Genomic DNA, 25,374 nt, shown 5'->3' on the forward strand with positions numbered 1-25,374 from the left:
TTGTAAAAGAATACAAATGGTAAATACCTGAAACATCTTTTTCTAGTTTCTTGGCTATGCTTTTCCAAACATTTAATGTGAAATCAGAGTCCCGATATGCAGGACTGCGTTGGTTATATAATTCCGGGTAATTTTCCACGACTTCGATCAGTTTTTTAGTTGATTTTTGAGATGACAGCTTCCCTCATCGTGCTTAATGCCGTCTATATCTTGTTCGCATCCGCATTAGAATGCTCACTTGAGCGTTCTGTTGCTGACGCCTTTTGCGCGTGCGGATATGTGAATGCGGGTGAATGAAATAAGCGCAGTGCATTTCAACTTGTTCTATTTTTTGCGGATGCGGATATGCGGATGCGGATGCGGATACGGACAGATGGAATAGTAGCCTTCGCCGTCTCATGACGTGTCGTTTCGTTCTTTTCCCTAGCCTAGTACTGGTTTGCAACCAAGGCATCATGGATAACTGAACTGTCGCCGCGATATAACTGAAGAGTTGTTGAAAACGACGTAAAACCTCAAATAAACAAACAGTAGAGCTATAGATGTGCTACATACGAGGATAGTAGTAACGGTTTAAAGATAACCCGCATATTGTGATTAAGTGATATCAAAGTTTACATTTACGCTTGAGAATTTAACCCGTATTGCGCGAAATTTAGGTTTGACGTCCACACCTCGGTTTTTATAGATAGAAATGAATAACTTAATTGATGGGATAAAACCCATTACCGTGTGTAAAACATAATGCAATACCCCTTTAAAGGGACCGTCAACCGCGATTCACGAAACAAGAGAAGTTCGAAAATACAGTATTTTTTTAAATTATTAGTTTATATTCATTAAAATATCACGACTAGTATATAACATTACTTGAAGAAAAGTTGTTAAGTTTTCATATTTTCAGTATATTCGGTAATAAATTTTACTGGGTACAGGTGCCAGGTATCTGCCAGTAAACTATAAATAACGCAAGTAGATTGATCATCATCGCCACGTGTCAAACCCAGGAATGCAAATTGTGCATGCGTAGTGAATTGTATATATAATATATATATAATGATCAATCTATTTGCGTTATTTATAGTGTGTATGTTGTTATGTCAACTATTTTCGCAATCTACTTTCGACTTCACATCGTGAAATTTTAATACCGAATATGCTGAAAATATTAACTGTTTTCAAGTAATGTAATATACCGTGATATTTTAATCAATATGAACTAATAATTGTAAAAAAATACGGTATTTTGTAAATTTTATTTTTTTCGTCAATCACGATTGACGGTCCCTTTAAACATTGTGACTAAACTAGAATTTGCTTAATGTACATGTTGTATTTTGTCTCAATTCTTACAGCTGTCGTCTGCTTCAAGACGCATAAAGTCGTCTGCATGGACGGAATATGTAATTAGTTTTTCGTTTGGTATCTACATGCATATCGTCGGTCTCAAACGAAATGGACGTAATTCAATCTAGTGACAATCTTGAGTAATGTCCTTTTTGATCGAGACTGACGGCATTTGTGGATTGTATAATTTATGATACCACTTGAGTTACAATGAGACATCGATTTTTTCTCCTATATTGATCTGTAATCACATTCATGAATCACTCACATATTTTATCTGCGGGACACAACCCGCTGAACTACTTTAAATTTGTGTGTTTAATGTACAAGAATTGATTGATAACAGACATTCTAAATTAGATAATGCAAACATGAATAGTCTATTTAACAATTGATATTTTGTCATTTACAGAAAACTGTTTAAGTAAAAAGTGTAATCCGCATGTAAAAGGCTTATGTGCCTTTATCCAAACTAGAACTTTTAAAAGGGGTGCAAACCGGAATAGCGGTGGACTTATAATATTAGTTAGGAAATGGTGTTGAACTTATGAAACAGGTAGATGATCGTATTGTTTGGATAACAATCAACGATACAAAACTTGGTAGTGGTAAGGATTTGTCAATATGTCTTTGTTACAATATCCAATCATGTAGTGAAAGTGTAGTTTTGTAGATAAGAATGTGTTTGATATCATTGCTGATGACATTGTTTTTAAACAAAGAATGTGAGTTTTTATTGACAGTTTATTTTTACGCAAGAGTTGAAGAAGGATTGGGTCATTACTAATAATACATATAATTCTTTGGGACTCCATCACAGAGAATGTATAACCTTTAAGAACGGCAACTGGTAGCTTTCGCACAAAACGAAACATGACTTGCGTCTCTTAGAAAAAAGAAACTCGATCGATTCCTCCCCACCACAAACAATAACCAGTAAAGTACTGCTGCTGAAGACTATTGAAATGTGTGGGAGACATTATTGTGTCGTCTGCAACATCTTACAGTTTGGAACATTTTATGATTCATCGTTTTCCCAGCAAACATTATATGTTAGGCCCATAAGGGCCCCTTCTGGGTGTCTATATGGGTCCTAACTGAGCATCCCATGTGAGGCCCACGAGATATTTGCAGCCGGGAAATATCAGAACCCATGTGGGCTTGCTATATGGGTAAAATATTTGCCCTTTATGGGTCCCTTTACTGACATCTGGGTAAAATATGGACCCTTTTTGGGTCACTTGTCCGACAGCTGGATATTATATGGGCCCTATATGGGTCCCTTAACTGACATGTGGGTAAAATATGGGCCCTATATGAGTCCCTCGTCTGTCATCTGAGTATAAAATGGGCCCAGTATGGGTCCATTAACAGACATCTGGGTATATTATGGGCCCTATATGGGTCCAATTTCTGTAATCTGAGTATTTTATGGGCCCTATTGGGGTCCCTTAATTGACATCTGGGTTTAATATAGACCTTATATGGGTCCATCGTACGACATTTGGTAGGAAAATGAGCCCTATATGGGTCCCTCGCACGACATCTGGTTGGTAAATGGGCCCTATATGACATCCGGTCAATAACCAGGTTCAATATGGGTCTCCATTGTGATCCCGAACCTAATAATGAAAATGATGTTGACATGATAGGGATTCTATTAAGATTCAACAAAAATAATAATGTGTTATGACATTTGATAAGTGAGAAAAACAATTTACGTAACAAATGGTTACAAGCAGATTTGTTAAAGGTGTGATTCAAACTATTAGTAACTGCAGCAGTTTGTGCACCCAAGGTCCTTGCATAGACACCACTTACAGTTGCATATACACCGCCTACAGTTAGAATGAACATACTTTTTTATTAGAAGTATCTCATAAAATACAATGAAACAAACACATGGTAAACGTACATGCAGACATCAAACAATTAAAGTAACACAGGGTTTTTGACCGTCTATATATGTTTTAAAACGCTCACACAAATGTTCATGATCATGATCGAAGCATTAAATGTACATGCATTTAATTGAGTCTATAATGTGATGACTTTTACTACTAACAGTTCAATTATATAAATAAAACGACCACTTTTGAGGATCAGTGTTCTGACAATGGTTGCCAACTTATATGATAGAATCATACCTTTAAATCTAATTTTGCATACAACTAGGTTAAAAGTTTCTCATATATCAGTCTATACGACATATACCTTCGGTTTCTAACAATTAAGCCCAAAAGAGCTGGTTTGTCACTAAACATTTTAACATATGTTTAACTTAATGACTTACTAGACTTTAAACAAGGTTTATGTAAGATTTTCTATGGTGATCCAGTTTGTAAATCCAGATTCAAATTCGCCAAAGATATTGTCACACTAACATTCTGATAACTTACTGCCTTTAAAATATGTTCACATATATTCATGCATAGAAAAAGAACATACAAATCAGAATGAAATCATCAAATCGTGACACATGATGAGTGATGAGAATTGTTGCAAGTGATGTTCTAGTCAAAATAATATTTTCTGTTGATATCTGCACCATAATATTTACCCAATTAATCTTGCATACCGGATAAGCACATCAAGCCATGCGACTGGTGCTTATGCTTTACATTTGAAAGCAATAAAAAAAGAGTTACTTAAAGACCCACTATCGCTCGCCTAAATGGGACTAAATGAGTGCCATGCCATAGACAGTCAGCAACAAATATGCAAGCTAATAATCAGAATCAGTTAAATGCTGCTGTATGCAACAGAAGTACTACTCACAAAATAAAAAAAACTCACTTCTGTCAACAAAACTCAAGTAACTCTCAGGTTAGCAAAACATCACTTATAAAACATGCATAAAAAGCTACTGATACTTTTTGAATAATTAAATATCAACCTGCAAAGACAACAATGTAAAACAAAACATGTTTCCACATAAGTACTGCATACAATAAAATAGTTTAATGCTTGCCAAATAATGCTGACTAGAACCTATATAAATACTAACTAGGAATCGTGGAAAAATTTCAAACATACATTAAAACCATATTTTATTATGCAGTTTAGAAAAATAAAATACCTTTGAATTATACAGACTAGGAAATGTAAAGAACAAGTTTAAAAGCTGAATAAAATACGCCGTAGTATGCACCTTGTTCAAAATAATTAAATATGCATCATAATCATACATAATTTACAACATGTTTCAAATTCAAAATAATGGTCAAAAAGACAATTAAGGGAGTTTCTGGTGTGCTGGAGTGTAAAGAGCTGGCCCCCTCAGAGTTTCTGTGGACTTCCGTCCTCCGTTCCTGTCCCTCGCCCCTCAAAGCCACTTCGTTACAGCAGCCTCCATGTCTTTTAGGTTTGCTTGCCTAGTTGCTGGATTCATGCGAAGACAGCCTGAAACAAATAAAGGATATTTCTTTTACATGGAAAAACGACATTGGTGACATCTCCGTATTACATAAGAGATGATATTTATACCCCAAGTTTAACAATAGACTGGTGAACATTCAGACTAAAATAACCGTAAATACGGTCTTTTCAGATTTCAATCTTTAAACTATTATTGTATAAACATTTGGGTTAGAAAGAATACTTCATTGAATTTCTTTTTAGGTATTACACAAACCATTTAAGCACCTTACCTTTTGCAATTGAATTCAAGCATACTTTAACATAAATATCAAAAAACACATTAAAACTGCTAAAAATATACATACAAGTTTATTTTAAGCTAGATTCTCCTAATATGTAATTAAACTGGTATAACTGCAGAGCTTCTTTAGATGATTTTATAGCCGTTCTTCGGTCATGTTCCCAATGGCAAAACATATCTACCCCCCAAAAAAATCCAGTAAAAAAATCCCTATGGACAGTTTCAGTTTTAAATTTTTAGAAATAATGAGATTTTCAGAGTAAAAAAATGACTGGTAGGTTTAAATTACCATTTAACTGTTTGGTTTTTATGTTTATCATTCCATTTTTAACGAGTTACCAAGATATTTATTTTCTAATAATATTTTCCTAATTTGGGCTGAAGTGACGCTTGAATTCCTAATTAAAAGAATATAGGTCATGTTCCCAAAGTGGTAAAAAAAATCCCTGAATTGAGAACTCTTCACCTTCTGAGATTGCATTCCATCAGCTTATGGAAATGGCATACATGAAAAAAGGGATATTTACTATTCACACACCATTTTACTCATACATATTAAACTATGAATTTCGAGTAGCTTGGCATTTACCAACTGCATAGATTGTAATCATTTAAAACTGATAAGATACCTATTTCATCATGAAAGACCCAACGGTTACTGCAATTCTGACCCATCAAACCCTAAAGGGCGCCCCGCAGCCACAATGGTTCTTAAAACACGTAAAATCACTTTAAACTTACGAACAATTATGCCTATGATGTTTAGGCCCTCATACTTTCTTTTCCCCTTTAGGCCCCTGCAGTTAAATTACTTTGCTAGGCAGTTGTCAATCAAAGTTTATCATGGTGCGGCAAACAGTATCCTGTACATCTCGGCCATTTAGGTCAGCTACATATTTCACCTACAACGATTGAAGTTTAATGACAATATTTTGAAGTCAGAATTTATAAGTACAAGAGTTAATGTATAGTTAAACCATGTTTTGTCAAATTATTGTACATTTAAATTATATTTATTCTCACTTCAGTGATAAATGCTATATTTTTCATAACTATTAAATAAGGGATGCACGTAATCTGGATAAATGCAGATAAAAAAAACCTGAAACAAGTCCTGGAAAATGAAAAGCATTATGATATAATACATGTATCACTTCCAACATATAATATACTTACAACAAAAGAAGATGTTGTTCATTATCCAATCTTGTCTCCGGTGCCTCAAAGTCATCCACAGTCTTCAAGGGGAAGACGATGACCTCTGGAAGCCCAGTGTGCACAGCCGCCTCTGTCCCACCTACGCCCCGGGCCATAAGTGTCTTAGAAGCCTGTTGTAGGCTTTCAGAATGTCATTCATTTACTCCAACAATGTAAATATGCTTGTGTCACGTGCTGTAAACAAAGTAAATTTCTGATTCATTTAAGAACAAAATTGAAATATGTTTATATCAATTAAAACAAAATGACAAAAGCAATATTTGGTTCATAAAAAACTGCAAAATATCTAAATCACAAGTTCATTGGATAAATGAGAAAACAATTTACTTACATTTATCTGATCAGTAATCCTCAACAGAATGATGTTGGTGATGCTCTTGAAGAAAATCTAAAGAAATTTCATTGTCAACTGAAAGCTGTTTTTCTTCATGTTGGTCAGTAGAGTCGGGTAATTCGGACACATTTCAATAAAACTCTCCAAAAGTTATGACAGAAGTGTAAGGCATTGCATCCAAATCACGCAACGGTAGATTGCAGATATATGTCCTTCGAAATTAGAGCGAACTTTTCTGTACGAATACCAATAATCACCCTGGTAATGCGGATACTTCGATAACAGATGGCACTTCGGTAACAGAGAACAACAAAAGCCTCGCGCGAGAGATAAGTTCGTCAATTTTTTTCAAAAGTTATGTCCTCAAGATTAGTTTTTGGGACAAGGTACATGGTCGAGTTGATAAATGGTGTATCCCTTTGCATTGGGAAGAAAAAATATAACGGTAAAATGGTAGATTTGTACCCAAAAATAGAAAGTTCGGTCGAAAAACACCATAAACGGGGTGAACAGTAAACATTTAAACACAATAAAACTACTTAGATATTTTGCAAGAAACGGGTTGCTATTCCAGCATGTGGAGTAATCAATGTGCTTCAAATACTGAAATTTTGATAGTACTCAATGCAATATAAACGAAGATAAAGCATTTTTTAATATGTGGTATTCATGAAGGTGAATATTTTTGATTCCCGATATAGGCCACTTCGGATAACAGAGACTTTCAACAAATTGGGCACTCTGATAACCGAGTTTTATCTTCTATTCTTACCAAACATGTTGACGAACGAATCAATTTGAAAATTGTCAAGCGCGACTGATTGGGAATCTAAGCATAACGTAATTACATACACATGTATAATATAACCAATGGCGATGTTTGTTTGCAAAAATCTCATTACTATTCATTTATACAATTTATATTATAAGTGCAATTTTTAATAATATTCAAATGCTTATTTCTGTAGTTATTTATTTCAAGTGACAACCGGAAATAATTGTCTACATAATGAACTTGTGTTTTTGTGGTAACTTGAGATTCAGCGAGATGAAAATACAACGGATCATGTGGATTAACACGATTTTGTTTAATTTTAAGCACAGCAGGCCTCTAGATAACGGGAGCAATGGGATTCTAAAGCGGCAAATACACATTTGTTCTTCATAAAATCCTATGTAATGTAACACTATACTTGGTGAATAAGATGCCAATACTAAACTTTCGCTACTTGCATAAAAATTGCGCATTAATTAATAAAGTAGACTAACAAGTATATACTGGTAAACACTTATGAGAAAAGCGATTGAGAGTTAATAATGCGGTATAAATGTGTCTTCAAGATTGTCACATCTTGTTTTGAAGATAAAAAACAACATGAAAAAAGCAGAAATAATACAAACAATCATGCTTTATTACATTTAAACCTTATCTCAGTAAAATCATATTGAGCTGACTAAGTGAAACATCAAAACAAAAAGTTATTAAAGGGTCTTTTCACGTTTTGGTAAATTGACAACATTTAAACAAAATTGTTTCAGATTCGCAAATTTTATTGTACTTATAATATTGTTTAGGAAACAGTAATACTAAAAAGTTATCATGTTCTAAAATATCCATTATATGCATCTTTTGACGATTTAAAACCCTTCAAAAATAAAGCGTTGCAACGCGAAATATCTGTTGCTGTCGTCATATTTTGTGATACTACGAGGATTGCTTATACAAAGAATACAATACATCACTCTTTGTATCAGCACGGTAGCGGAGTGGTCTAAGCGATAGACTTTTTCTTCAGGGGTCAGTGGTTCGAACCTAGTCGAGGGTTACTTTTTTCTGTCTTTATTTTTTTACTTGAGTTTGTAAGATCTAATGTTTACATTTATGAATATAAAGCAGTTAATGAAAAACTTCAATACATGTTAAATCTGTTAAAAAAAGACCCCTTTTAAGAAAATATCAATTGTTGTTATTTAAATGTCGCATACTAATGCTTTAAATTGAGATATTAAATTTAGATATCTTATTTAATCGTGTATGCGTCATTTGTGGAAAGAAACGATTTAAAGGTAACATTCATTTACTCCGATTCGCTAATCCTGTAATTTATAATTATTTAATGTATATCCAAGTTCATATGCAGAATGTGTTGTGTTTATATTAATAACAACGACGGGTTTGCACAATTTTGACACTACTATCACCCCCTGTACGTCGATAATCCAAACTGAGTAGGATAATTCAAACTAAAGGAAAATATGGCAACATAAATAAAGAATCCAGTCATTTATTTCTAATAACACGTTTATTTAAGGTAAGTTGTGACATAATAAACGTTTCTTTTTGATAAAATTTTATTTGCAGGATACAGTGCGCTAATAAATCTATAACAATTAAAAACGTCGAAATAAAATGAATATGTTTAAAAATCTGGAAAAAGTAAATGAAATTGTCGAAAGTTTAGGCCAAAAACTATTATAATCGAATGTTTTAATGTTTTAATGCGTGGTATTATGTATTAACCTTTCATATATGTATGTAAAAAGTTTTATAGGCGTAAATGCTCGAAAACACAATATATTCGTATTTGTTTGGGATAAGAATATACAAATTGGATAATGACCTTACTAGTGTATGGACAATTCCAAACAAACATTAGGAAGTCGATGGATAATGACCAAACTGCAAAATGTCTTTATTTAAAAATCTATGTAAAATGAACTCTCTTGTAAAATATTTCGAGATTTATTTAATTGCTTACAACAAAAGCATTTAAGCACATTGTTTAACAAACATCATAAAAATGATTTTGTTTTCTTTTCAGGTAAAACAGAAGATAATGGAAAACTACAGATGTTAATATTGTGCAGAGTCTTTTAAATGCCTTGAGAAAAACTAATCAATAACACTACTAACCATTACGTAGAAAAATTAAAAATTAGAGAACTTACCTTATATGAAACAACCGGCAAATTAGGTTATCGGACAAAATATATACTGATATTACTCCACAAAACACTGATGAACAACATCAGCAACTCACTATTGAAAATAGCGTTATCAAAGTGTTAGAAAAAGTTAATCAAAGTGCCTGCCCATCGCCAGAGGAGTGCCCGTGTTAAAAATTGGAATCGTATAAGAACAGGCCAAAATACCTTTGTGTGTATTGTAGAAACGATAGACAAAATTTCGCATGCTAATTTTGCTTCTCATCTCAATTGTATATATATGCAAGTTTCGTTGAAATAGATTTCACTCATAACAAATAAATAGATATTGATGTTCGTTGAAAGTATTTTTTAATATTCCATTATACACATCGTGTGAGTTTTTGTTATAAATATATGTTTTATATACACAGAAATGTTCAGTTTGGATGTATCAATAAACTTTTATATGCGTCCTGCAAACACATGATTTTAACACAGAAAAACACTAGGACATTCATGATATAATTTTATATAATTTGGCATATCTCGGTTGCAGTTTCGTTCGCTCTTTTGTCAATTACCGTGTAAATAATTCAACACATAGGTCGCATTTCATGAAAATTAGAATTCCGAAGACAAATTATTTTTTTTTTACTAGTAAACTATTAAATCATTGCAAAACTCAAAACGCATGTGTGTCTCAGACATTCATTATCACATGTTTAGAACAATTTCGTCCGTATACATGTAGATACTAAATTAGCAGAAATTCTAAAATAATCACCTACCTTTCACTTTCAGTGTTAGTTTCGGCCGACATTTTTTTCTTCAGTTTGAATTATTCAGCTCAGTTTGGATTTTCGACCATTCCATTATTGCTTTTTTGTTAACTGACATTGAGCCAAAAAGTCCCACTAGAACTTCGGACCTGCATCCTTGCTGATATTTATCTCTAAGTTGCAGGTTTAGCTGAGTGATGTTTCTCGACATGCTATCTTGTATATTGTAAGTGAATGGCCTTTGTAACTTCATAAGGACATAAATATACATGCAAAATAGATCAGATGTTTCGCTACAAAGAATGTAATTTAAAATTGTTTAAACTCGTGTACTACGCAAAAATCCATCTGTTGGGTGACGCGAAAACTGGAAAATGTATAGTGATATAGACTGTACTCATCAGACATATCGAATTATTTTCACATTTATCCTTCACATTTATACAAAATCATAAAATCGTATTCCAAAGGGATACACACATTCGTTTTTAATTTACGCCATTTTTATTTATCGCCTGCTTACTATAACAGTATTTCACAGCGAATTCAGCATTTCTGATTCACTAAATAGAGTGTGTTATATCTGGTAAAAAGTGTCAAGTAATCTGGAATAGAAGTGCCATTGTCATTGTAATGATCGGTAAAAGAAGAGTCCATTTGGCATTCGACTAGTTAAACATTTGAATTTCCTCAAATACGTTAGTAAACTAAAATGTAACACGTTGTAACATTATTGGCCATATTTATATTTTATTCGGAATAGTTGTCACGTTCTTGATTTATTTCAAAATATTTTTATTTTGATGAAATCCTTACTGATCATCTAATTCATGATGATTATCGATGGAATTTTATCTTTTTTTTAGTAAAAAATCCACTGTTTTTCCACGAATATTTTTCTTCGCAATTTGAAGTACTATGCCATTAATCGACCTTACAATGTTTTGTGTCTGAAAACCAAATGAACAAACAAAACAAAAAAACAACCGAGGAACTCGCCATTCGCGCGTGGCTTGTGTTGTTCTTTGTTATCGAAGTGTCATCTGTTATAAAAGTATCCGCACACCCGGTGTGATAATCAGCTTTTCGTTTTCTTCGCGATTGCGAAGCAATGTTGAAGTTCTTGAATGAGAAATTATATCGCGAAAATATGAGACATACATTTCAACGCTCTTACAACTGTAATTACAATTAAACAGCCCTTAATATATTTTTCTTCTTAAAAAGAGACATGGTGCCAGAAATTCGGTAGAAAACAAAAATATAAATTTGTTAACAAAGCTTATACATTGTATTTTCCGCAATTTCACTGCCAACTTTCCCCGACATACCTCCATTTTTCAAGAACGGGAATTCTGGCTCAACTTCGGTTGCTTTCGTCATACTTACGCCATACGATTTTTTAACGGATCCCAGCCGAGAATTCCCGATTGTTTCATATGGGAGCAGTCATATTGTTTTGATCACATGCCCATAAAAAAAGGTCAGTTCAAGATGACAGCCTCTTTTATTCGTCCGGGTCGTGATTTGCAAAATTCGATGAGATTTTACGGATGCCTAAACACATTGTCCCTTACAGTACTGAACGTGTAATATGGGTCCCAGATGGGCACCATATAGACAAACCCATAACATTTAGGTAGTTCTATTAGACATTGGTCCCATATGGGTCCTGTATGGGCAAACACATATGGGCTTGCCCAGATTTAGCCCATATGGGACCCATACATGCTTGTTTGCAGAATTTTAATGGGTTAATGAGGTTGATCAGGGCTAAATATAAGTGGGAGTAATTAACCTTTGTATGGGCAATTACTTTGTTATTACAAGTTCCCATGTTGCTGTTACTCATTAGAGTCGTCTGGTCGAGCAAATTATAATAAGTACAAACGTCATTGGATTTGATAACAAATAAAATCATAAATTATTGAGTCACTGTGCCAAAACCACAATAGGAAGACGAAATGTAAACACAACACACAAAAACAAGTAATAATCAGAACTTATTGTCTCGTCGAGACAGTTATACTGAGTTAATACACCATAGAGTTTTAATTATAAATCAAAAATAATAATTGTGGAATTACACCCTTATTTAGAGTGCTGATATAATCTTTAGACATTTTACAGGTAGAGAAAATTGATTCAATGTGAACATGACCGCTAAGTTACTGAACGATTCGAAAGGGTCAAGCAGCAGTGAAGAATCATTTTCACACCTAGTGGAACAAAAGGTGTTGTCGCTTCGAAAGAATATAATCTCAGAGAGGGCCGAGAAGATAGCTGAAGTCGTGTACAGAAGCGTGAATGTAATCATGGACAAAGTCAGCGAACTTGAGCCTCGTTTCACTGTGTCGGAGATACTAAAAGTTGGAAGTTACTTTGAAGGAACAAAGATAGACAAAATAGATGAATTCGATTTCCTTGTTGTAATCAAAGAGCTGTCCAAACCAGGGGCAATTCACGTCAATAAGATGCCAGACGTTTTTATTGAAGGAAATCTTATTAAAGAGCCAGGTATGGTACAAATAAAATTACAAGACGAGGACCTGAAAGTAAAGTGGAGAAATTACGTGGTCGATGACTACTTGACAGGTTTTCAGCAGCCCACAGATGCTTCTAAAAAGCGTCAAAAAATATTTGGTTCAATTGTCCTAGAATCCATCAAGATACTTGCTAAGACCAAGCATGAGTGGGAAGACTTAGTTTTTGCACCGGGGACAAATATGTTTTACAATCGGGGTGGCCTTACATTGCTTTCAATTAGTGATTCTGAAAGAGTTATTCTGAAAGCGGCAGAAGTACACCATCCCAATACGGTGCTTGAGCTGGAATATGACGGCTCTGTGATAAGCGTGGATCTTTCTCCCGCTATACGATACGACCGTGTAGAAGATTGCTTCGAAGCTGGGGACTGTGTTGACGAAAGATTAGCAGCAGCCGTTCTTGACCGAGGATCGATCCTACTTGTTGCCAAACAAGGCAATGCTTTCCGAATCACATTTACAGAGACAGAAGTTAAATTCATGCGTGATAAGATACACGGGGTTCATAAATTGATATACATGTATCTCAAATACATAAAATGCCTGTATGCAAAAAAGAGTGCCATCGACCAACCATTTTCGTCCTACGTGTTGAAGATGTTCTGCATTCATCATGATATCCGTTGTACAACTCAAAACAAAACTGTATCCAAATGTCTGGACGAAGTGCTGGATTTAATGACAGATTGTTGTGAAAAGGTTGATCTTAAAAATGTGTTCAATAAGAGGCTCACATACCTGACGATCGATGATATTGAATCTAATTACAGGTTATGTATGCTGGACGGTTTGAGGACGATTAAAGAATTGGCGGTAGAGAACCCTACTGAGGCTTATTTCAACGAGGTTATTCAGGATGTAGTCAAGCAGTCTGCAAACACATTTGATATATCCCGGGGAATATTGTTTAAGGTAGGATAAACATATTCTAGCAAACATAGAACATTGGTTGAAAGGCAAGTAAGATAAATTATATTTCAAATTATGTCTACAGACGCCGGAACGACAAACGGAACGAACGACGGACGGATGTTTACCCAATATAGCCCCCATATACTTCGTTTCTGGGGGTATAAAACTGGCTTAAGTGTGTGAATAAAAACACAAAAGATAACGAGAAAAGATACCCTTACTTATAAGACTACTTTCATTTTCAAAATTAAGTTGCAAACCTTAAATTATACAATTAACAGGAGTACAGTGGCTTTTGAGCGTTATAGAGACTTAAATAATTACATAACGTAACAGCAGTTTATTAATATGTTGCTACTTTTTTAGAGATGTTTACTATACAAAATAAAATACAATACAATGCTTAATAAAATGACCTACGCTCTGAGAGTAAATTAACGCCAGTATCTATTTTCTCTATTACACGGGTGTTATTACACGAGTTTTATAAACAAAATTACGCCAAAATGTCACGTAATACGCTGACGTTGGTATGACGTCATAATGCCAGATCAACTCACGTTTTTAACCTTATGTTAAAATTGTTTAATGATAAACAACGTTTAATCATTTTTAAATAAAATATCATACTTTAACGATTTAAATGTTTAAGAGTTGATATATTTAATGAAAAAAACACTATTTATTAAGAAAGATACCTCAGAACTACTTCTTACACGCAAGTGCAAATTAACCGATGTACTATATTGTCTCAGAGCTCACCCTTTGCTATCCATGATATATAGGAAAACAATGCATGCATGTTATCATGCTCATTTGTTTATTTTATTGGTCAAGTTTTAAACAGAATCTTACATTCGTGGCCATTTTGTTTGAATTTATTAAACTCGTTATCTAAATAAAGACAAAAACTCGGCAAGCCTTGTTTTTATCTTTATTTAGATGACTCGTTTAATAAATTCAACACGAGCTTGTCACAGTAGTGTCAAAACCTCGCCGAAATGTTATTACTTGTATAAGAACATTTGTTTTAGAGAGTAGAATAATATTTGCAAAACATGGCACCTGTGTAATCTCTGTCTATTCTGTTCAGTAGATTAAGATTTAATCCCTTCAGTAGATCAAAGTTATGCTCCGGGCAAAACGGATACACAACGGATACAAATTAACTTTGAAATAAAAAGTGAGCTTATTGAAAAACTACGGCCGAAAGAGTTAGGGTTCATGTTCACTGCACTTCTCCTAGTTGCAATCTGTTTACATGTATTTTCTAAGTTTAAAGTAAATCCCTTCAGTAGATTTAGAGTTATGCTGCGGACAAAAAATTATTTTGAAATCAAATAAAGGGAGATAATTAAAAAACTAAGGTACATAGAGGGATGGTTCTGCATCACTGCACTTCTCCTAGTTGCCATCTATTGATATTCTAAGTTTAAAGTATATCCATTGAATAGATTCGGAGTAATACTCTGGAAAAGTTTCGGATGGAATGACGGACAGACGGACGCACAGACAGACGGTGACTATTACTATATCCCCTCCGATTTTTTTTCAGCGGGGATAATAAAATAGAACACTCATGTAAGATCCTTCATTTATTGCCTCCCGATAGGAATTTTGTACAGTTAATAAAAACAAAAGAAAATAAAGTCGTCTGCTGCAGTTTTCTAAAAAAAGGAGAAAGGTGCAAATGATTTTTTAAATGTTGTATGAAAAGCATGTGCTGTTACCCAACCCGTTATTGTTATACATGTAAGTTGTAGGTTTGTATTAATTTATTTTGATTAAAATAGTTTGGGCCTTCATAAATTAAAAGAGTTTGCAGACGACAATTTCTCTTTTTTAGATATTAATTGAAAATTATGGCTATAAAGGCTTCGAAATCATTATTGGAAAACTTGGAATGGCTCGTCACGAGCAATTTGTCTTTATTCCTATAATATTAAAACAAACATATTTTACAGACACTTTAAGGGCAGTTACTGTTTGGTAAATGGTTTATTAGACTTGTTATATTTTTTAACAAACCAGGCAGAAGAGAGGCGTTTCAAGGCGGAAGGTCAGCGCTTGCGTAAAGTGAATGTGCCAGAAACGTCTAAAGGTAGGCCAGTCACTTCGAAACCAGCGTCCATTAAATAGACGAACTATGCGAATTGGCAAGTCGATTTTAAAAATATGATAAAATCGCAATATTTGATTTTTGAGGATAAGAATTGAAACTGCACTATCCAATGATTTTAAACATTGAATGTATGGCAATAAGCGCAGAATCATGTAGAGTTAATGACCTTTACACTCTCTAACTCATCAGTATGATGTGGTACATGCGAATGTCTGGTTTGTGAAATTTTGCTGGCTCTAGAGGTATTTTTAGCGGTTGCTGAAAAGAGAGGAACATTGTGGAAACATTAGCGGATACATGGTATTTTATAATTTGTTCACATATTGCATACTAGTTTTACTTTAATTTAACCGTCAGAATTACTGTAAAATTAAGGCATCTGCAGCAAATCGAGATTTGGGTTAAATTGCCCAAATTGTCATGGGTTTTAGCGCCCGTATTAAAAAGGACCGTTGAACAGTTTGCCAAAGTGTCTCATTATAAGATTATTCCATTAGAAACAATGCGGTTTTCTAATAGCGTACTACTATCATTTTGCATTCAAATGATCTTTGTCATTCCAGATTGCTTGCCAGGGAGTATTTTAAGCCAAAGAGAGACTGATGTGTTGCAGACAGTTACGTGTAAGCCCACGACTGGTCCATGAGCCATTCGCGTGGCAACTTGGCATATTAGAAAGATGCCTCAGGTATTAATTTCATTAACCTTTATAAGATTTTGGACTGTAACATAGTAAAATCATCAGCAGGCAACATATTTATCTGCTTTCGCTTTTTAAACATGAATGAAAAGCTGTCATTCAGATTTATAAAAGAGATGGGTTTTCACGTAGATCTCTGGATTAAATGGAGTATATGCGTGTAGTGAAGGCAAATATAAAATATAACAATTCAAAAGCAAGTTACGTCATTTTTAATCGAGAACGACGTTCATTTGTAATATATGCTTATTTTTTTATTCAGAATGCCATACAAGATTTTACGAGGACTTTACATGCACATTGTTAATTACATCCTAAGTTGTTGGTGATCATTAAAATTGTCTCATCGAGACGATTCTAGTGAGTGCCAACAAAATAGGGTTTAGCTTAAAAATAATTTTTTCCTTTTTCCGCTTTATTAGCATTTTTTGGTAAATAGGATCAAATGAAAAGAGAATGAGAGAAGAAAGAAAATAACTGTATACGTTTTTTTTTTAAAAACGGAACGTCTTTGAACGACATGGTTACCAATCTGGGCAAAAATTAAGATAAGTTAACGGATTTTAAATGAGGTATTTACATGCACCTTGTTCATTGAATTCTGTGTTGTTGATGTTAATAAGAACTGTCTCATCGAAACGATTCAAAGGAGTACCAACAGCATAGGGTTATTTATTTTTTTAAGCAGTCGGAAACGCCCTTTATCTGGTGTTCTGGATTATTTTTCGAAAGCAATGATACATTCTTCTACTTCAAAATCAAGTAATAAAAATCAGACACATTGTGCTTATCCTGATACATTAAGTTAAATTAAAACTAAATCACTTACTAAATGGCCAGCTAACATATCAATAGCACAGTGTAATACTAATGTACGTCAATGCGATTTAGATTGGTGTTTCACTGACATAGCGGGAAAGACACGTGTTTGGAATACTTTGTATTGTAGGGATTTGATCCAGTTGACGATGACCTTCTTCTCCTATATGAACAAAAACAACAACGACGACGATGACATCATCATAAACAACAACAAAACAGAGTTGCTGTCAATCGTTAGCGAGTTGGACTTGAAATATAGGGGCCCTGATTTCGAACCACGGTTCGGCCAATATTCTTTTCGACACTTGATGAAGTCTATGAGACATGATGTATTCGTCTCATACCACTAAAAATGTAATATAACCGAAATAATTACGCTGTCTGAGAATTCCGTACAGAATATGGACTTTTCGCAAGGCTTCATATCACAAAGCTAAATAACCGTTTGACAATATGATTTAGATATGTATTGTGCTTCTCTCCCTTTTGCTTAATAAACATATTTTGAAACTACATATATCATAACGGAAAGAGAACTAACTCAAAATAATTAAACGATGCTCTTGATGTGCCACAATCCGATGAGATTTTACCATTTAATAAATCTGTGTATTGTGCTTGTCTCCATTTAATCATCCAAACATAATAACATAGTTTGAAAGCATTCTAACGGAAAGGTAACCTACTCAAAATGATTCATGTTTAGTTTCTGACAAATGACATAGAATGCAGAATTCTAGGGGTAGAGCGTTGGATTCCGGATCCGAATGTCGTTTGTTCGAATCCCTTGATTAGCGGGGTCAACATTTGACAGGTTTCACATTTTACCCGTCGCAAAATTATCGATCGCTCCGCCCACATAGTCACGTGGTCTAGTGATTAGAAAACTCCGACAAGCAGATCGCAATGATAGCGGATTAAGCGAATTAAGTACTATATTTGTAACGATGCATCATGCTATTTTCTAAAATATAAATTGTTAAAGCCGCACACTAAACTAAACTGCTTTGTAAAACTTTAATACAATCATAAATGCTTTAGAGAGGAATGGCGTAATCAAAATAAATGAGTAAACGACAGACTGACTATCAGAAACGTTTCATATACATATTATAGAGAGTCGTTTTTGGCCTGGGGCGAAGCCCCTAGGCCAAAGTAGTTAAACCGTTTTTTGAAGTGAGCTGACTTGGCTGGCTGCCAAAACAACCGCGAATGAATGAATTTGGAAAAGTCCGATTTACCACTTGGCGGTCATTCATACGCAATCAAAGAAGAGGGACCTATACAAACAAATAGGTCCCTGCAAAGAAGTTCTCAATTACTCGCATTAACATCACTATATAACATGACAGTGTCATAAAACGTGTAAAAGATATTATTGAAGCAAAATTCCTAAGCATTGGATACGGCATAGTTTTTATTATTGTTTGCATATTCATGCGAGAATCTCACTTCCGTTTTATGAATGAAATTCCATTTTGATGACGATGTTCTACGTTTCTAATCACGTGACCAATTAGTGGCATTTGATTGGTTTACTTTTAATGAAACGCAAAACAACATACAACTGTTAGCAATTTTTGTATTCTTTTTCTTTTAAATGTCTGCAAACGTGACGACGGTTGGGGTTTTTGGTTGTGTAATTTGAATGTATTGGATTACGGCGAAATGTGTAAAATGAGTGTGACTAGTGTCCACTTTTCGATTATAATTTTATAAGAAGTTGACACTGGCTCGATGGACTGCCGACTGCGACAATCAAAGACACGGTTGATCAGCTGTACAAAGGCGTAAAACCTCTTGTATCTTGATCATTTTGGTGAGAAGTAAGTAAAATCCTTTCTTTCCGATTTCCTTGGTATCGGGGGCTTCCGCCCCCAAAAACCCCGCGTTTTGATGGACTAAATGAATAAACATAGCGGACGAATTTTGTTTATCATTTTCTTAGCAACGAAACGTGCACCTGCTGAAAAGTTTTCTGGAATATGCACCAACATGTTAAACCTGTTCAAACATGGTTACAAAATAGTCATCTGCCATATTTTGGATGGTGATTTTATGCATTTGTAACTAGCACATTAACCTTACACCGAACACAAAAACATGTATGTTTCCGGTTACACGCTTAAATTAAGTTAAAACAATGAGGGTCAGTAAGTTTGGATATTTTTTTATATTTGGTTCGAAAATGTTCGGAATTTTTTGATGTTCGTACTCATATTGTACCAACACGATTCAAATAATTTAAATGAAAGTTACAAACAAAACAAATCAAGATATTACAGATATTACAGATACTGACCATCTTGTGATAATCAAGTACTGTTTCACACTGGAGGTTACCGCACAAAACAAATCAAGATATAACACATACTGACCTTCTTGTGATAATAAAGTACTGTTTCACACTGGAGGTTACGATTTCATTTAATAAAACACAGAAACATTTACATTTAAATGAATGCAGAGCTGTCAAGCTTCGCATCGAGGGAACGATTGGTTTTTATAATTAAATAATAAAAAAACTACCGGAAATTAAATCACAATAATTTGAAATAATGTTTAAAATGTATTAACATTTTATAACAAGTCTGGTTGTATTAGATATAAACATGACTCTGCCTTGTCATTGGATTTTTTCCCCTACCCTTAATTCCAAAATGGTGGAAGATAATGGCAGCTCTGCCTTCTTGTTAAGCCACTACGCTTGAGCAGACGGCCATTTTCAAAGATAGCGGCGTGGTTTAAACTTCAGGCCTTTTAAGATCTACATAGGGACCAAATAGTGTCAAACAATATCGTTGTTGTCCACTCGCGATTTTTTTATAAAAGAATTGCAGTCACGGGTAAACTCTGACGGTCGATCGGTAACAGGAAATAAACATAATTTTTGTTAGGCCTTATACAATTAACTCTCCATTAAAACAGCTCGTAATGACTAATCTTAACCCTTTTACACTCCATTTTTAGCTCATCTGAGCACAACATACTCATGGTGAGCTATTGTGATCGCCATTTGTTTGTCGTGCATCATGCAGCGTCAACATTTACCTTGTTTACACTCTAGTGGCTACATTTATTGTCCATTCTTAATGAAACTTGTCTGTGGGTGTGTCTGTCCGAATATGCTGCGTCGCGTGAACCTCCAAAATGCTTGAGCTAAAGACATGCAACTTAACAGGAATATTGGTCAGCATGTTGTATATCCTTCAAGTCATGCACACCATTACTGACAGCTGTTGTCATTTTGCCATTAACTCAATATGTATGTAATCATGTTATACAGGATGAAGAAGAGCGTGACATCCTGGTAGGAAAGTCGAAAAGTCCGACAAAGATGAGATCAATTTACATACAGGATGCAACGGTGGACAGAGTAAAAGTGGCTTTGTGGAGAAACACCAACAAAGACGTCAGAACTGGGGATTACGTCAAAATCACTGATTTGACAATACACACTTACCAAACAAAGTACACAACTGAAACCAGCTTCAATTCTACCTACACAACTTCAGTTACTGTAAGTAAATATTGTGACTGCATACTTTAAGGATTTTTCAAATAATTTAGCTAAGATGCACTTATGGTGGGCAGAACACCATGACAAGTTGCCTATTTTTGTGCCCCCCCCCCCCCCCCCAAAGAAAAACCCTTGTCCGTCTGTTTGCTGTTCTTCTGTGCGTCTGAGTAAAGTTTGTGATATGCATATCTACACAAGTATAAGACCTTCACCCTTGAAACTTAATAAGATTATTGCTTAACACGTAAATTTGTGCACCTGTGGTTTTCCATTTGCTTTCAATATCTTAAAGCAGAGTAATGGCTCTCAACTTAGTAAAATTATACTTTAAAAAAGTTTGCGCATATCTATTAAAGTATAAGACCTACAGTCTTGACACTTCAAGAAAGAAAAGACCTACAGTCACTGTCTTGAATCTTTTTAGCATTATTGCTCACTATGTGAAGTTGTGCATCTGAGTTTTTTTATGCCCCCCTTCGAAGAAGAGGGGGTATATTGCTTTGCTCATGTCGGTCGGTCTGTCGGTCCGTCCACCAGGTGGTTGTCAGACGATAACTCAAGAACCCTTGGGCCTAGGATCATGAAACTTCATAGGTACATTGATCATGACTCGCAGATGACCCCTATTGATTTTGAGGTCACTAGGTCAAAGGTCAAGGTCACGGTGACCCGAAATAGTAAAATGGTTTCCGGATGATAACTCAAAAACGCGTAGGCCTAGGATCATGAAACTTGAAAGGTAGATTGATCATGACTCGCAGATGACCCCTATTGATTTTCAGGTCACCAGGTCAAAGGTCAAGGTCCGGTGACCCAAAATAGTAAAATGCTTTCCAGATGATAACTCAAGAACGCTTATGCATAGAATCATGAAACTTCGTAGGTAGATTGATAATGGCTGGCAGATGACACCTATTGATTTTCAGGTCACTAGGTCAAAGGTCACGGTGACCTGAAATAGTAAAATGATTTTCAAATGATATCTCAAGAACGCTTATGCCTAGGATCATGAAACTTCATAGGTACATTGATCATGACTCGCAGATGACCCTTATTGATTTTCAGGTCACTAGGTCAAAGGTCAAGGTCACGGTGACCCGAATAGTAAAATGGTTTCCAAATGATAACTGAAGAACGCTTATTCCTAGGATCATGAAACTTCATAGGTAGATAGATCATGACTTGCAGATGACCCCTATTGATTTTTAGGTCACTAGTTCAAAGGTCAAGGTGACCCGAAATAGTAAAATTGTTTCCGAATGATAACTCAAGAACGCTTATGGTTAGGATTAATGTCTGATGCTGCCTTATCCCTGAAAGGTAATGTTTGTATTGCCATATGAAGTATTTCCTTATTTTTCCAGAAAGTCGAACAACCAACTGTACATGTGACGGTTACAGTAATAGGTGCCTGTGTACAAGATGACGTTACAGAACTTCTCCTCAGTGATGACTCTGTGAGGGCAATACCTTCACAATTATTAATGGCTGCCCTTCCACAAGAACTTGATGAAGACTTGGATCCAGAATCTTTCTTTGCAGAGAAAAACAAACTTAAGGCTGCAATTAAAAGGATCAGAAGTACTTTCAGTGGAACTTCAGTAAACTGTTATACATATACATGACATTATTCAACATTCCTAGTTTACCTTGTTTTTCATAGTGTTTTTTTTATATAAATCTACTACTTTTTCATACATTTTACAACAAGCTCCTAATTTTCCTAGTTATGCCCCTCTTCGAAGAAGGGGGATATTGCTTTGCACATGTTAGTGTGTTGGTCTGTCTGTCCGTCCACCACATGATTGTCTGATGATAACTCAAGAACGCTTAGGCCTAGGATCATGAAACTTCATACGTACATTGATCATGACTGGCAGATGACCAACTATTGATTTTGAGGTCAATGGACACAGGTGAAGGTCATAGTGACTTGAAATAAGAAAATGGTTTCTAAATGTGACTCCAGAATGCTTACACTAGGATCATGAAACTTAATAGAGACATTGATCATGACCAGCATCTGACCCCTACTGATTTTCAGGTCAATAGGTCAAAGGTCAAGGTCACAGTGACCTGAAACAGTAAAATGGTTAACTGGAAATAGCAAAATGTTTTCCGAATGATAACTCAAGAACGCTTACCCCTGGGATAATGAAACTTCATAGGGGCATTGATCATAACTGGCAGATGACTCATTGATTTTCAGGTCACTAGGTCAAAGGTCAAGGTGACCCGAAATAGTAAAATTGTTTCCGAATGATAACTCAAGAACGCTTATGGTTAGGATTAATGTCTGATGCTGCCTTATCCCTGAAAGGTAATGTTTGTATTGCCATATGAAGTATTTCCTTATTTTTCCAGAAAGTCGAACAACCAACTGTACATGTGACGGTTACAGTAATAGGTGCCTGTGTACAAGATGACGTTACAGAACTTCTCCTCAGTGATGACTCTGTGAGGGCAATACCTTCACAATTATTAATGGCTGCCCTTCCACAAGAACTTGATGAAGACTTGGATCCAGAATCTTTCTTTGCAGAGAAAAACAAACTTAAGGCTGCAATTAAAAGGATCAGAAGTACTTTCAGTGGAACTTCAGTAAACTGTTATACATATACATGACATTATTCAGCATTCCTAGTTTACCTTGTTTTTCATAGTGTTTTTTTTATATAAATCTACTACTTTTTCATACATTTTACAACAAGCTCCTAATTTTCCTAGTTATGCCCCTCTTCGAAGAAGGGGGATATTGCTTTGCACATGTTAGTGTGTTGGTCTGTCTGTCCGTCCACCACATGATTGTCTGATGATAACTCAAGAACGCTTAGGCCTAGGATCATGAAACTTCATACGTACATTGATCATGACTGGCAGATGACCAACTATTGATTTTGAGGTCAATGGACACAGGTGAAGGTCATAGTGACTTGAAATAAGAAAATGGTTTCTAAATGTGACTCCAGAATGCTTACACTAAGATCATGAAACTTAATAGAGACATTGATCATGACCAGCATCTGACCCCTACTGATTTTCAGGTCAATAGGTCAAAGGTCAAGGTCACAGTGACCTGAAACAGTAAAATGGTTAACTGGAAATAGCAAAATGTTTTCCGAATGATAACTCAAGAACGCTTACCCCTGGGATCATGAAACTTCATAGGGGCATTGATCATAACTGGCAGATGACTCATTGATTTTCAGGTCACTAGGTCAAAGGTCACAGTGAAACGAGGCAGTAAAGTGGTTTACTGGAAATAGGAAAATGCTTTCCAGATGATAACTCAAGAAGGCTTACGCCTGGTATCATGAAACCATCACCACCTCCACCACCACCACAATGACAAAAAACGTATTCACACAATGGCTGCCGTTACAACTGACAGCCCATATGGGGGGCATGCATTTTTACAAACAGCCCTTGTTCTTTTTAAAGTAACCAGTCTTAAAAACTTTTAATGGGCCAAAAAATAATTTGGTTTTGTTAATTTAATGTCACCTGAATATGTATACATGTATTCATAGTGTTTTAAATATAGTGAACTTGTGTTTGCGGTAGGTATAATGGCATTTTTAACATACCTGAAATTACGCATATACTTGCTTGATTTTGTCATTTGCAAAGATTGCCAACATACAACATGAAGAAGTAATTAGGCAAAATTATTTTTACAATACTTGAGGCTGAACCCTACACATTCAGTTTAATTGGGTCTAGCCACTCATTAGTTATCAATAAGAAAGCAGGGAGATTTAATATTTGAGTTTCATCTACAGATCATGAGATGTAGCATTTATAGGTACAGGAAAAGACTCGACCTTGTATAAATGCAAAGGATCTTTCAGTTATAAAATTAGAAGTTTTAAAATTAAAAACAAGCTTGATCTTGTAAACAGAAAATCATTCATGGAGTACACGACTTTTCATTGATTAAATCAGGAACTCCTAACTTAAATTCTTCTAATTCATCATGTATGCTATTGGTTTCTCTTATATGATCCATAAGAATACTTGTAACATAATAAATGACTTGGTGCATATTTGAGGATGTTGACTGCAATCCACAGTCAATAAATTTGTTTGGTAGCATGTTATATTTAATACCTGACATACAGTTGTCCATTCTTATAAATGGTTAGTTTATTCATGTGATCAGCAAGAAAATTTACATGATCCATTGTTGTAGTGCCGAAAAGTCCTGTTGAAAGTTTATCTATGAAAAGCAAAAGTGCACTTTTACTACTCGATTAGATTATGGTTGATTAAAGAATGAGACTATAAATACTCGAAATTGTACACTTGTATTTTGCTCCTGTTAATTGTCTGAGGCTTTTTATTCGAGTCATCATGTGAGATAACATGTGACACGATTGATTGTTCACTTAACAAGCTTGAAGTGCAGGCACATCAAATTAATTTGTGTTGTTGTGGCTGACCTGCTGGACTGTTGTGTGTGACCTGGCGGAAGCGCGTTGGGAG

At 35.0% G+C, this 25,374-nt stretch overlaps 2 protein-coding genes across 4 annotated transcripts; both read left to right on the forward strand.

The window, feature by feature from the left end:
• Positions 1-1,636: 1,636 nt before the first annotated feature.
• Positions 1,637-17,985, forward strand: LOC127840908 (uncharacterized). Of its 3 annotated transcripts, none has more exons than XM_052369367.1 (5): positions 1,637-1,955; positions 12,398-13,725; positions 15,757-15,826; positions 16,411-16,535; positions 17,497-17,985. In XM_052369367.1, exons 2-4 carry the CDS (start codon positions 12,424-12,426, stop codon positions 16,491-16,493), a joined length of 1,455 nt encoding a protein of 484 aa, XP_052225327.1. In that variant the 5' UTR covers positions 1,637-1,955; positions 12,398-12,423; the 3' UTR covers positions 16,494-16,535; positions 17,497-17,985. The 3 variants fall into 3 exon arrangements, with proteins under 3 accessions (XP_052225327.1, XP_052225328.1, XP_052225329.1); XM_052369368.1 differs by having other exon boundaries at positions 1,637-1,949; XM_052369369.1 differs by having other exon boundaries at positions 1,637-1,903.
• A 2,387-nt stretch (positions 17,986-20,372) lies between these two features.
• On the forward strand, positions 20,373-25,237 carry LOC127840912 (uncharacterized). Its single transcript, XM_052369375.1, has 3 exons — positions 20,373-20,558; positions 20,656-20,889; positions 23,254-25,237. Exons 1-3 carry the CDS (start codon positions 20,520-20,522, stop codon positions 23,512-23,514), a joined length of 534 nt encoding a protein of 177 aa, XP_052225335.1. The 5' UTR covers positions 20,373-20,519; the 3' UTR covers positions 23,515-25,237.
• Positions 25,238-25,374: the final 137 nt, after the last annotated feature.

Source organism: Dreissena polymorpha, chromosome 8 (genome assembly GCF_020536995.1).
Source record: "Dreissena polymorpha isolate Duluth1 chromosome 8, UMN_Dpol_1.0, whole genome shotgun sequence".
Taxonomy (NCBI): domain Eukaryota; kingdom Metazoa; phylum Mollusca; class Bivalvia; order Myida; family Dreissenidae; genus Dreissena; species Dreissena polymorpha.

Coding starts and splice junctions, on each gene's coding strand:
- LOC127840908 (XM_052369367.1), top strand. CDS start 12,424: ATGACCGCTAAGTTACTGAACGATTCGAAAGGGTCAAGCAGCAGTGAA. Junction 13,726..15,756: donor CCCGGGGAATATTGTTTAAG/GTAGGATAAACA, acceptor TTAACAAACCAG/GCAGAAGAGAGGCGTTTCAA. Junction 15,827..16,410: donor TGTGCCAGAAACGTCTAAAG/GTAGGCCAGTCA, acceptor TTGTCATTCCAG/ATTGCTTGCCAGGGAGTATT.
- LOC127840912 (XM_052369375.1), top strand. CDS start 20,520: ATGCTTGAGCTAAAGACATGCAACTTAACAGGAATATTG. Junction 20,559..20,655: donor GCAACTTAACAGGAATATTG/GTCAGCATGTTG, acceptor CATGTTATACAG/GATGAAGAAGAGCGTGACAT. Junction 20,890..23,253: donor CCTACACAACTTCAGTTACT/GTAAGTAAATAT, acceptor TTATTTTTCCAG/AAAGTCGAACAACCAACTGT.